This window comes from Oncorhynchus mykiss, chromosome 10, assembly GCF_057628025.1.
Source record: "Oncorhynchus mykiss isolate SJ-2025 chromosome 10, ASM5762802v1, whole genome shotgun sequence".
NCBI lineage: Eukaryota > Metazoa > Chordata > Actinopteri > Salmoniformes > Salmonidae > Oncorhynchus > Oncorhynchus mykiss.
Window position 1 is genome coordinate 44,629,305 of NC_143031.1, and position 14,096 is coordinate 44,643,400.

Genomic DNA, 14,096 nt, shown 5'->3' on the forward strand with positions numbered 1-14,096 from the left:
TGTTCTGAAATAGCTTGGGGCTAGTGGGTGGGTGCAGAGAATGTATTGATGTTTCTGTGTGGTGTGTTTCATGCACGCTCCAGCGCAATTGGAAAATGGTTTCATCAGATGGAGAGTGCCAGCAGAATCCTAGTACAAAACATCAATGAGCATCTCAGCCTGTGTCATTCTTGTGGGTTCTCTGACAGAGTATGTGCTGGCACCCACTGCTTATGTGGTTTAGGATAATATCTGAATTCATGAATAAGATCAAGTTCATTAATCCTGATAAGGATTCTTGAATTAATGGCACATCAAAATATTTTCAAACCATTTTTTTAGGTAAGTCTGACGGATTTGAGATTGATTGTATTTGCTGACATGTTTTTGTATTTGTGTTGACCTCTTCAAATATTTCAATAATAACTCAACATGTTATTAGTTTTGTAATAAAAATAGTTGTACTTGATGCAAGATAATGTGTTAAATGGCCTGTTTGAAGTCAGCGTAACTATTGTGCACTTATGAATGTGCTCAGTTTGAATTAGCTCACATGTAGTAATGTCCTAACTTTGCTATGATTATATGGCATTTTTCCAAACAGTTGATTTCTGGTCCAGAAAATATTTTTGAATCATCAGAAATAATCAAGGAAATACACCCATTACACAGGGAGAGGAATAGTTCAAAGACTGTTGCAGACTGCACAGCAAGCAAAGGAACAGATTGTTCCTGCACCCAGGACTACCACACGGAAGCAGTGGAGGGAAAAGCAGCAGGTGATGGAGAAGTACTTCACTCCTGTGCAGCTTAAACAGGGGACCAGGGGCCACAGGCACGGCAAGCCCCACCTCCACGAGCATCAGGAGAGGGACCCCAAGCATGGCAAGATGGCTGACCAAAAAACGTATCACCACAAACACCATCCCCGCCACCACCACAACCATGATCAGCATCACCATCCTCATCATCACCAGCAAAAGACAGATTGGTCAGAAGATCAGAAGGATCACGGGTATGTTTGATTACATTACTTAATTAGTTAACCAAGTTCTGAAATTTTGTCTGGATGGAACTATAATTCCTTGTTTTGGTATTCAACATTTTGGAAATTGTACATATTTTGATCAGTATTATGCAGATGTGACAACATGATCTTGTCCTGGTTAATTTACCAACGCTGCATTATAGTAAAGCGTGTAACTCAGCCTAAGAGTATGGTCTCTGCCTCAGTGAAATACTGCTCAAATCTGTCATTGTTATCTCCTCTTGCAATAGCAACCATTCAACATCAGAGGGCAGTATTGTCCACCACCATCACCATGGCCACAACAATCACCCTCACCACCACAATGAGAAATCTCATCCCTCTTCCCTTGACCATCCTCATCATCACCATCAACATCTGCATCACCATGCTACAGATGTGACCTCCCACCCTCAGGTTGCAGCCACCTCATCCAGCTCCTCTGGTTCCTCATCATCATCTTCATCCTCTTCCTCCTCTTCCTCAACATCATCCTCTTCTTCCTCCTCGTCATCCTCTGGCTCTTCCTCCACCTGGTCCTCTCAGACTAGTATTAATGAGTCCGTGAAGGATAACAAACATCCACTGCAGAAGCCCAAGTACTCACAGTCCTGCACTGACATCTACAGGGGGCGGAAGGCCTATGACGAGGAGGAAGATGAGGAAGATGACACATCTCCTTTGATTGATGATGAAGGCCACCTCCCAAGACAGGAAAAGAGCTTGAAAGAAAAAAAGAAAAAGAAAGCAATGTCCTCTCATCAGACCCCTGCCAATGTCATCCTGAAGAAGCAGGAGAGTTCTGAAGGGGCAAGAATGGCTGGCAAATTTCGCAAGGCAAAGTCAATGGAGGCACTGTCCCATTGTAAGGACAGGGATGGAGATGCAGATACCATTGTAGACAAGGAGTTGGAGAAAAGAGAGCAGGTAGCCAAGAAGAACTTAGTGCAGGAAAAATTGAAGTTCTCTGCCTTTTTGAACGAGATCACCAGGCAGGTGTTCAGCCCATACAGACTCACCTCTCTTGGGGTCACAGCTGCTCACAGGCCCAGCAGCCCCGGACAAGCCTCCCTGAGGTCCCCCAAGGTGGCACACAGAGGGGAGGAGAGGCAAAGACAAAAGAGTAGTCGGCCTGGCAGTGCAAGCTCTACGACCTTCAGTGTTCACTCCCATATCCGCAGGCAGTTCCGCTCCAGCAAGCACTCTCATTCCAGCAAGCACTCTCGCTCCCATCTCGGCAAACACCAGGACCACCAACACCATCAGCCTGCAAGATACATACACCACAGTCCCAGCAGCCACACAGATGACAGCACTAGCCCAGATAATAGCCCCTCCTCATCAAGACATCCCTCCTGTCATTCAACACCACACCACCATCATCACCAGCATCGCTCCCATTCTCCATTTCACCACCATCACCATCACGGTCTTCACAGTCCATCTCATCACCATGGAGACCACCACAGCCCAAGCCATCCCCATCATCATGGAGAACATCACAGCCCAACCAATCACCATGGAGACCACCACAGCCCAACGCATCCCCATCCCCATGAAGACCACCACAGCCAAACTCATCCTCATGGAGAACACCACAGCCCAAGAAACCCCCATCAACATGGAGACCTCCACAGCCCAAGCCATCCCCATCGTCATGGAGACCACCACAGCCCAAGCCATCCCCATTGTCATGGAGAACATCACAGCCCAACCCATCACCATGGAGACCACCACAGCCCAACTCATCCCCATCCCCATGAAGACAACCACAGCCAAACTCATCCTCATGGAGAACACCACAGCCCAAGAAACCCTCATCACCATGGAGACCACCACAGCCCAACTCATCCCCACCCCCATGAAGACCACCACAGCCAAACTCATCCTCATAGAGAACACCACAGCCCATGCCATTCCCATCACCATGGAGACCACCACAGCCCAACTCATCCCCACCACCATGGAGACCACCACAGCCCAACCCATCACCATGGAAGCCACCACAGTCAAACTCATCCCCATAGAGACCACCACAGCCAAACTCATCCCCATGGAGACAACCACAGCCCAAGCCACCTCCATCACCATGGAGACCTCCACACTCCCAGTCATCACCATCACCATGGACACCACCACAGCCCAACTCATCCCCATTACCATGGAGACCAACACAGCCCAGCCCATCACCATCCCCATGGAGACAGCCACACCCAAACTCATACCGATGGAGACCACCACAGCCCAACTTATTCTCATCACCATGGAAACCACCAAAGCCCAAGCCAACCCCGTCACCATGGAGACCATCACAGTCCAACACATCCCCATCAACAGGGAGATCACCTCAGTCCGAGTCATTCCGATCACCATGGACATCACCACAGCCCAACTCATCCTCATCACCATGGAGATCACCACCATCCTCTCCACCCAGATTCTCACCGTCGCCATGGCTCCCATCCAGAATTGCACCACCACCATCATCTGTCCCACCCTGAATCCCACGATCACCACCGCTCCCATCCAGAATCTCTCCATCACCATGGCTCCCATCCAGAATCTTGCAACCACCATGGCTCCCATCCAGAATCTTGCAACCACCATGGCTCCCATCCAGAATCTTGCAACCACCATGGCTCCCATCCAGAATCTTGCAACCACCATGGCTCCCATCCAGAATCTCTCCATCACCACAGCTCCCATCCAGAATCTCATGATCACCATGGCTCCCATCCAGAATCTCTCCATGACGATAGCTCCCATTCACAATCTCTCCATCACCATGGTTCCTTTCCAGAATCTCTCCATCACCATGGCTCCCATCCAGATTCTCTCCATCTCCACAGCTCCCATCCAGAATATCTCCATCACCATGGCTCCCATCCAGAATCTCTCCATCACCACCATAGTTCCCACCAAGATTCTCACCATCACCACCACCCCTCTCATTCAGAATCTCACCATCCACACTCCCATTCTGAACCCCATCACAGTCCTAGCAACCTAGAACCTCATCATCACCACCATCCTTCCCACCATGAATCCCATCACCACCAACCTTCCCATTCTGAATCTCACCACCATCCCTCCTCACCTGCAGACACACACCACCACCATCATCACCATGATGATCACCACAGCCCATCAAGCCCTTCTAAGGAGAACTCTCCTGTCAGTGTGTCAGCTGCAGAGCTGGAGTCATTGTCCCATTCCAGCAAGTCTTCCAGGAATACCACCAGCCCCACGAATCAGGACGAGCAGCAGACAGCCTACAGCGGCTCAACTGCCTCTCTACATAAAGTATGACTGCTCCTGGGGTTGGGTTTATTACTATTGCTAGTTAAGTCATGCATTATCTACTGTGCACGGTATATTTATTGACCCGTTTGTACCGTTGCACGTGTTTTACATTCTTAATTATGTAAGAATGTTCCATTCATTTGCTTCCCATTGATTGTGGCATTAAACATGCAGGCACCTACCTACATAATCATGGATGACACATCAAAATGACCACACAACGTGTCACTATTGGTTATCAATGTCTATTAACTGGAGGCTTCAAAATCCATTTCTATTTATGAAATGCACGTTGTTGACTACTGTAAAAATCAATTTTGGCTTTGTCCTTCCCATATAGGAAGGATCCGAGGTTGATCGAATAATGTGAGTTTGATTTTATGTTTCATTTGATCTCTGTCTTGTTGCTTATCGGTGGAATAATTCAAATTGGGAATGTAAAATAAAAGTTTTTGTTCCATATTATTGTTGTTTAACAAATGAATAAATGTTTCATTAAGATACAAATGGTGATCTAACTGAGCACTAACCCCTCCGCCCTCCTCTCTCCTACTCCCTTCAGGATGCTTCAGGAGCAAAATGAGGATCTGCACCACAGTTTGCTCCAGACCGCCGTGCGAATGGAGTGCATGGGGACTGAGTTTAAGAGCAGTCACCAGCTCCTTGAGTCAGAACTACAGAACACACGTGTGGAGCTGAGTAGCCTCCTGGACAAATTCAAAAGGTCGGGGGAGGAGTTATAAGTCATTGGGATATTTATTGTACCTCAGAATTAAACGGGGGTTCAGGGAGGAAAATTAGTGTGGCAGTTACAATGTTCTTTTATTTGCCTTTTATTTTGAGTTGATATGCATGACATTGACAAGCTTAGATAGTGTTATTACTGTAACTCTGACAATCCTGCTCTCTCTCTTGCTCTCTCTCTCTCTCTTGCTCTCTCTCTCTCTCTCTCTCTCTCTCTCTCTCTTGCTCTCTCTCTCTCTCTCTCTCTCTCTTGCTCTCTCTCTCTCTCTCTCTCTCTCTTGCTCTCTCTCTCTCTCTCTCTCTCTCTCTCTCTCTCTCTCTCTCTCTCTCTCTCTCTCTCTCTCTCTCTCTCTCTCTCTCTCTCTCTCTCTCTCTCTCTCTCTCTCTCTCTCTCTCTCTCTCTCTCTCTCTCTCTCTCTCTCTCTCTCTCTCTCTCTCTCTCTCTCTCTCTCTCTCTCTCTCTCTCTCTCTCTCTCTCTCTCTCTCTCTCTCATTTCAGACTGAGGGATAACTACTCCTACACTCAACAGACCAACAATCTCTTGGAGCGGAAGCTTCATTCAGTGGTGAGGCACCAGCAGATGGCTCATTTGATTTTTTGAAGTCGATAGAAGTACATTGTTTACATATCTGGAATATGGCATTACCATTTTTAGTCATGTTTATGCGTGTCTTATGTTATGTATGTGGTTTGACAGGCTCAGAGTATGGACGGGGAGCGTGAGCATCTGAACCAGCGCATCACAGCCCTGACAGATCAGCTGTCCTCAGCCAAGACCACCATCCACAGCATGGAGACTATTAACGTGAGAACTCCTCCTGATGAACAGATCTAGCCGAGACAAAAAGACAACCTAAAACGTGCGCAAAACCAGACCAGAGTGGCCGAGTACAGAGAAATACTGCTAGTACAGGTCCTGAATCAAACCCGCCTGACCTTTATGATCCCCTGATCCTCAAGCCCCAACCTTGGAATGCATTGCAATAAGAATTAGCTATAGTGCATGGCATGAACTTACACAATGTTATCCCTTTACATTCGAAAATGGCTCCTAAATTGGAATGTAGTGGCTGTACAGCAACATGTTATACATGATGTCAGAGCTCTGTATGGGTTTTGACTGACAGCCGATCTGAACTTGAGCACTGCGCGACAAGAAGTTATCCCGCCACGTAATTGGGCAACTTTTACTATTTTTTTTATTGTCTGAGCGAGGGAAATGCTGTGAAATAAGATGACTCGATGCATTTTGAATGATAAGACTTTGAGGATTATAATAAATCCTGCTCTGATGTCAAACAAGCAAGCCAAACACCTTAGAGTCCAAATGTGCACTTCACATCTCCAACTCCTGAAACGCATGTCACATACAGATGTAGGATCTTAATTTGATCACTCTTTTGTTGCTCATCATTTTCATGCACAGCAGGAAATGCAAACTTGTAGTGCATTCAAAGTTTAAAAAGGCTTCTGACGTTTGTAATTTCCACTTTAAAATGTCAGACTTGATTTGTCCCAACGACAAATTTACAAACTCCTAAAACAAAATCCATTCATTATAATCACCATAATAATTCCAATTTCCTGTTTCTGCAGGATTATTTCCCTATTGTAGCAAACTGGCTCAAATTAAGATCCTACATCTATCTGTACAGGGACAACATTTATGATCACTATGTATGATGTACAGTTACAAGATGACATGGCATCATACCCTGGGTTGTTCCGAACAGAATGAGCCTCTTTGTTTATTTTGAAGAGATTTGACACGGCACACGCATCTGAATGCACTCAGGACTCCTTTCTATTTGCCGTAAAAAATACCATCTGCTTCTCTGAATTGCCTTATGATGCCAAACACTGCAAGATGGTATTTTATAACTTCTGTTGGCAATAGAAGAAGATTTTAAATCATGCCCACCTGACCCAGATTGCAATTTAAAAATGGTCAGATTTTGGATTGCGTAAACAACAACAGTTGTGTTCCAAACCGAAACAACCACAAGTGTGCTTGCTCTAGTTCCTTGACGGCACAGCTAGGAGAGCTCAAAAAAGTACCTTGTAGTTGAAAACTTTTCTATGAGTCATAAAAGTCCATTGAAATTGCTCAGGAACTGTGCACACTGGAGAGGTGTGGCCACTTGGCGACACCAGTTAGTCCTCTCACTCAAACCCTTGTAATTGATTTGTCTTACGTTGCACCTACTCCACATTTTCCAGGAATAGTCTTATCATGTTGATGAATGTATTTTCAGATTTCATTATCAACAAATGCGGGGAAAAGCATATGTAAAATGCACTTAAATCAAAAGTATAATTTTTGGATTCAGTCTTGTGTCAGGTGAACTATTGTGCACTCACCTTTTGTCTAATAATTGTTCCATTATCTCCAAACTGTTCCCTTTCAATTGCTACCTTGGTTATGTATATGCTTTTTATAATTCTTTTGAAAGAAATTTAAATTTAGCCCTAACCACATAGGCCAATTCCCACGAGTGTAAAGGGTTAACGAATTGTAACTACACCATATATACAACAGTATGTGGACACCCCTTCAAATGAGCGGATTCAACTAATTCAGCCGCACCCGAGGTATAAAATCGAGCACACAGCCATGCAATCTCCATAGGAAACATTGGAAGTAGAATGGCCTTACAGAAGAGCTTAGTGACTTCCAACCTGGCACAGTAATAGGATGCCACGTTTCCAACAATTCAGTTCATCAAATGTTTGCCCTGCTAGAGCTGTCCCTGTCAACTGTAAGTGCTGTTATTGTGAAGTGGAAACGTCTAGGAGAAACAACGGCTCAGCCGCGAAGTGGTAGGCTACACAAGCTCACAGAATTGGACTGCTGAGTGCTGAAGCGCATCAAAATCCTCTGTCCTCGGTTGCAACACTCATTACCGAGTTCCAAACTGCCTCTGTAAGCATAATAACTGTTCGTCGGGAGCTTCATGAAATGGGTTTCTATGGCCGAGCAGCCGCACACAAGCTTAATGATCACCATGCTCAATGCCAAGCGTCGGCTGAAGTGGTGTAAAACTCGCTGCCATTGGACTCTGGAGCAGTGGAAACCCGTTCTCTGAAATGATGAATCACGCTTCACCATCTAGCAGTCCAACGGACGAAGCTGGAGGATGCCAGGAGAACACTACCTGAAACAATATATAGTGCCAACTGTAAAGTTTGGTGGACAAGGAATAATGGTCTGGGGCTGTTTTTCATGGTTTGATCTAGGCCCCTTACTTCCAGTGAAGGTAAATCTTAATCAAACTGGGCTCTCCCATCTGCATCCTGCTAGCCAGTTTGGATGAGATTCCCTCCTCCAGGAGACAGAAGCACAGGCAGGAGGAGCAGCATGGCCAGCTGAAGGGGCCATGATGGACCTCCACCAACCAGAGGACGGTACCATGGACGACTCAGAAGATGAGATCATCCGGAACTGGAGGACAAGGAGCGAGGACATGGGTGATGATGGAGGTGTGAATGTCAGGGAGGTAGATCCTGGCAGCAGGTTGGACAACCTGCAGTTGGCCCAAAATATGCTCAACCGCTTCTGCCAGCTGCAGCCCAATGTACCGGAGGGGTGGGGCTGGACCAGAGGGGTGCCGGACGAAGAGCTGAATTCCAGTAACGGGAAATCTTAAGGCTACAGCATACAATGACATTCTAGATGATTCTGTGCTTCCAACTTTGTGGCAACAGTTTGAGGAAGGCCCTTTCCTGTTTTAGCATGACAATTACCCCATGCACAAAGCGAGGTTCATACAGAAATGGTTTGTCGAGATTGGTGTGGAAGAACTTGACTGACTTGAGCCCTGACCTCAACCCCATTGAACACCATTGGGATGAATTGGAACGCCGACTGTGTTCATCAGTACCCAACCTCACTAATACTCTTGTGGCTGAATGGAAGCAGGTCCCCACAACAATGTTCCAACATTTAGTGGAAAGCCTTCCCAGAAGGGTGGAGGCTGTCATAGCAGCAAAGGGGGGACCAACTCCACATTATTGTCCATGATTTTGAAATGAGATGTTCGACGAGCAGGTGTCCACATACTTTTGGTCATGTAGTGTATGTTCCTCTTTGTATAGAATGTCTCCTTCCTTCCACCACCCATATCTCCCATTAGTTTGACCTTTTGTTTATTCATCAAACCCATTTTAGTTCAGAGTGAAACCACCAATAGAAACCATTGTTTTTGCTTTGAGCTGCGTGTAGTTAGTAAATGCTGTTTTACGTAGCCCATTCTTTCTAATGCCCATTGTTATGAAGCTATGAGTTGTCTTTTAGTCTTGACTCAGCTTTTGTCTGGATGTACAGATGTTCATTGTCATAACAACATACAGTGCCTTGCGAAAGTATTCGGCCCCATTGAACTTTGCGACCTTTTGCCACATTTCAGGCTTCAAACATAAAGATATAAAACTGTATTTTTTGGTGAAGAATCAACAACAAGTGGGACACAATCATGAAGTGGAACAACATTTATTAGATATTTCAAACTTTTTTAACAAATCAAAAACTGAAAAATTGGGCGTGCAAAATTATTCAGCCCCCTTAAGTTAATACTTTGTAGCACCACCTTTTGCTGCGATTACAGCTGTAAGTCGCTTGGGGTATGTCTCTATCAGTTTTGCACATCGAGAGACTGAATTTTTTTCCCATTCCTCCTTGCAAAACAGCTCGAGCTCAGTGAGGTTGGATGGAGAGCATTTGTGAACAGCAGTTTTCAGTTCTTTCCACAGATTCTCGATTGGATTCAGGTCTGGACTTTGACTTGGCCATTCTAACACCTGGATATGTTTATTTTTGAACCATTCCATTGTAGATTTTGCTTTATGTTTTGGATCATTGTCTTGTTGGAAGACAAATCTCCGTCCCAGTCTCAGGTCTTTTGCAGACTCCATCAGGTTTTCTTCCAGAATGGTCCTGTATTTGGCTCCATCCATCTTCCCATCAATTTTAACCATCTTCCCTGTCCCTGCTGAAGAAAAGCAGGCCCAAACCATGATGCTGCCACCACCATGTTTGACAGTGGGGATGGTGTGTTCAGCTGTGTTGCTTTTACGCCAAACATAACGTTTTGCATTGTTGCCAAAAAGTTCAATTTTGGTTTCATCTGACCAGAGCACCTTCTTTCACATGTTTGGTGTGTCTCCCAGGTGGCTTGTGGCAAACTTTAAACTACACTTTTTATGGATATCTTTAAGAAATGGCTTTCTTCTTGCCACTCTTCCATAAAGGCCAGATTTGTGCAAGATACGACTGATTGTTGTCCTATGGACAGAGTCTCCCACCTCAGCTGTAGATCTCTGCAGTTCATCCAGAGTGATCATGGGCCTCTTGGCTGCATCTTTGATCAGTCTTCTCCTTGTATGAGCTGAAAGTTTAGAGGGACGGCCAGGTCTTGGTAGATTTGCAGTGGTCTGATACTCCTTCCATTTCAATATTATCGCTTGCACAGTGCTCCTTGGGATGTTTAAAGCTTGGGAAATCTTTTTGTATCCAAATCCGGCTTTAAACTTCTTCACAACAGTATCTCGGACCTGCCTGGTGTGTTCCTTGTTCTTCATGATGCTCTCTGCGCTTTTAACGGACCTCTGAGACTATCACAGTGCAGGTGCATTTATACGGAGACTTGATTACACACAGGTGGATTGTATTTATCATCATTAGTAATTTAAGTCAACATTGGATCATTCAGAGATCCTCACTGAACTTCTGGAGAGAGTTTGTTGCACCGAAAGTAAAGGGGCTGAATAATTTTGCAAGCCCAATTTTTCAGTTTTTGAATTGTTAAAAAAGTTTGAAATATTCATTAAATGTCGTTCCACTTCATGATTGTGTCCCACTTGTTGTTGATTCTTCACAAAAAAATCCAGTTTTATATCTTTATGTTTGAAGCCTGAAATGTGGCAAAAGGTCGCAAAGTTCAAGGGGGCCGAATACTTTCGCAAGGCACTGTAACTGTATTCTGTTCTGTGTCGTCTATTTTCATTCCTTAGGTAACATCCTTGCTACAGGAAGCCCTCGACAAACATTTCCACCCAGATGATTCTGTCAATCAATTCCTTCTCCCTGTTGCCCCCCCTCCAGTCCAATTCATGGATAGTCATCATTATGGAAAGGTCACCACCAAAGGGGAAGACCTATCGCTGGGAACATTGCCAGAAGAGGAGGAATCTGATTGGTCGGAGATGGGGGATGAGGCTCCAAAATGCGTTCTGAGGTCAGCGGGAGGTCATCATGGTGGCACAGCGTTTCAACCGTGGAGACAGGAGCGTATTTGCTGGGCAGGACAGGGAGAGGGAGACACAGAGAGTGAGTCAGGGGGTGAGGAGATTGTCAGACAACACCCTCCCCACTCCCTACAGATCCCCCATCTCCACGTCACCATTCATGAGACCTTACCAGCCCCCATGGATGATGTCACCCTCACCACCAGCTTCAAGAACTCAGCTTATGGCCCAACAGAGGAGGATGGGTACAGGGTCACTGCGAGCCGCAAACTGGGCTCTCCCATCCGCATCCTGTCAGCCAGTCTGGATGAGATTCCCTCCTCCAGGAGACAGAAGCACAGGCAGGAGGAGCAGCATGGCCAGCTGAAGGGCACAGAGGCCATGATGGACCTCCACCAACCAGAGGACGGTACCATGGATGACTCAGAAGATGAGATCATCCGGAACTGGAGGACAAGGAGCGAGGACATGGGTGTGGATGTCAGGGAGGTAGATCCTGGCAGCAGCTTGGACAACCTGCAGTCGGCCCAAAATATGCTCAACCACTTCATCTGCCAGCTGCAGCCCAGTGTGGAGGAGGGGCGCGGCTGGACCGGAGGGGCGCCGGACGAAGTGCTGAATGGGGAGAGAACACAGCTGTGACACCTGATCTCTTCGCCGAGACACAGATGTGGACAGGTGTCGACTGGGTTGGTGGTTACTGAAGTAAGCATGATTTGGATAACATTATTAGTATTTTGAACATAAAGCAACAGAATTGACCACTTGAATAATAATACTTTTAATTATTACAATTTTCATCTGATTTAAAACGTTTTCAGGCCTAAATAACAGGGCCCCAAATAGTATTCATCATTAATAACAAGTAAGATAAAGAAACTGTTTCAAACATAGTGTTTTCCTCTTTTTGAAGATATTAAGTAATTAACGCCTGCAAAGAGCTGTAATGGCAAGCGGCCCAAGTTGGAGATCCTCAGCTCCACATTTTAATATTTGTGATATTTTTCTCGGTTCATAATCAAAGACATGTCCTGAGGTCTTTTTTCCCCCAGTATGCAAGGATTTGGCTTTGATGTCCTCCAGAGGTAACATCAAACAAAAAACATGTGGCTTTGATTTTCCCTGTTCCCTCACTCTGGGAAACCCTGTCCTAGGCTTCACTACTGTCTCATCATAGCAGAGCACAGCCGAATCCCACCCTTGTCTCTGGATTATATAATAATAGATCCTTCCAGAACCTCTTGTGCATAATTCATCATAACGGTTTGTGTTTTTCCCTCCGTGCATGTTAGATAAGAAGAGGAGTGTTGCATAGAATTGAGGTCCTTTAGGTAAAGATGTAAGATGTGTTGATAGACTTTGTTTATCCTCATAAATTAATCCACCTGTAGACATAGACATAATACCAGGTCTAACCTGTACAGTGTATAGTCAAATATTTAATAACATACCGTATAAAGAGTGTCCGTTGGACCGTCACTGTGGATCGGGAAACAATGTATTTTAAGTCAGGTTTTTAATTGATGGAAATCAAATGAAAACAGAAACATTTGATACGGTTTTTAGGATTTTTGCTGATGGATCTGTGTGGTCTGGTGTGAATGGTTCCAACTGCTAGATAGTTTCCTCCTTTCATGGGGGGAAATATATATATATATATTTATTCTTCTTGCATGCAAACTATGTTTTATCTTGAAAATATTGATGTTTATGTACATGCAAACTACAGTATGTTCTATATTTTAATATTGATGTTTGTGTACATGCTGTAGTCTCCATATTGATATTATGGCAAAAAACCACAAGACAAAATGTAAATCTGAATCACCATTTCTCATTGTGGTCACCAGAGGCATGCAACAGTCAGTTGAGAGATGTATGATATAAGCAATGTTATGCCACATGAAATGTCTGTTTTGTCCTGTGTGAGGGATTTTCCTCTGGTAACCACAGTAAAAAAAAAAAAAAACTGAGTGTACAAAACATTAGGAACACCTTACTAATAGTGAGTTTCACCTCCTTTAGCCCTCAGAACAGCCTCAATTCCTCAGGTCATGGACTCTACAAGGTGTCGAAAGCGTTCCACAGGGATGCTGGCCCACGTTGACTCCAATGTTTCAAAATTCAAAAAGGCAGTCGCACATCTGAGCAATCTTTTTTGCAGGTGCATGGTATCAGTTGATGAAATGAGAAAAGAAGAAGAAACCCGCACACTGCTCTTTAATAAGCTCCACGTTTGAGCAGATGGTCGAGAAATATCGACTCCCAAAGCAGGACTTTTTCCACTTCCTACAAGTAAGACATTATTTTCTGAAGAGCACCACCTTAATTGGCAACCCTGATATGTCTGTCATTGAAAGAATGCTTTTTTTTCCACAAAGGAAAATGTCTGTAAGTCTGTTTTATGATGCTTTAAGGTCCTTTTCTGCTGTAGACACACAGAGGGCGAAACAAGTGTGGGAGAAAGAATTGTCTGTTACTATTGACAAAGAGATGTGGGAGGACATTTGGAAATATGCAAAAACAGTATCTATATGTAATCGTACTAGAGCAATCCAATTAAGTATAATACACAGATTGAATATATCCACAAATCTCAGACATGCTTTTAGCCCCACTTCCTCTTCCCCTCAGTGTCTTAAATGTAAAACTGATACAGGCACCCTAACACATTGTTTATGGTCATGTACCAAAATACAAAGATACTTGTCTGGTGTTCTGCAAGAAATTGAAAAGATCCTAGGGGTTGATCTAGAATTGGACCCAATTTCTTTACTGTTGGGTCTCCCTAGTAGGCAT

General features: G+C 44.7%; 1 protein-coding gene across 1 annotated transcript; it reads left to right on the top strand.

The window, feature by feature from the left end:
• The first annotated feature begins 583 nt into the window (after positions 1 to 583).
• On the top strand, positions 584 to 13,496 carry LOC118966633 (uncharacterized). The gene is made up of 7 exons (XM_090186764.1): positions 584 to 994; positions 1,258 to 4,309; positions 4,650 to 4,675; positions 4,872 to 5,033; positions 5,553 to 5,619; positions 5,752 to 5,859; positions 11,064 to 13,496. Exons 1-7 carry the CDS (start codon positions 762 to 764, stop codon positions 11,937 to 11,939), a joined length of 4,524 nt encoding a protein of 1,507 aa, XP_090042890.1. The 5' UTR covers positions 584 to 761; the 3' UTR covers positions 11,940 to 13,496.
• The last annotated feature ends 600 nt before the right edge of the window (positions 13,497 to 14,096 follow it).

What these genes read in the sequence shown, in the direction of transcription:
- LOC118966633 (XM_090186764.1), top strand. Translation starts at nt 762, where the DNA reads ATGGAGAAGTACTTCACTCCTGTGCAGCTTAAACAGGGGACCAGGGGC. An exon ending in CTCCTGGACAAATTCAAAAG is followed by an intron (nt 5,034 to 5,552) that starts GTCGGGGGAGGA and finishes CTCTCATTTCAG; the next exon opens with ACTGAGGGATAACTACTCCT. An exon ending in AGCGGAAGCTTCATTCAGTG is followed by an intron (nt 5,620 to 5,751) that starts GTGAGGCACCAG and finishes GTGGTTTGACAG; the next exon opens with GCTCAGAGTATGGACGGGGA.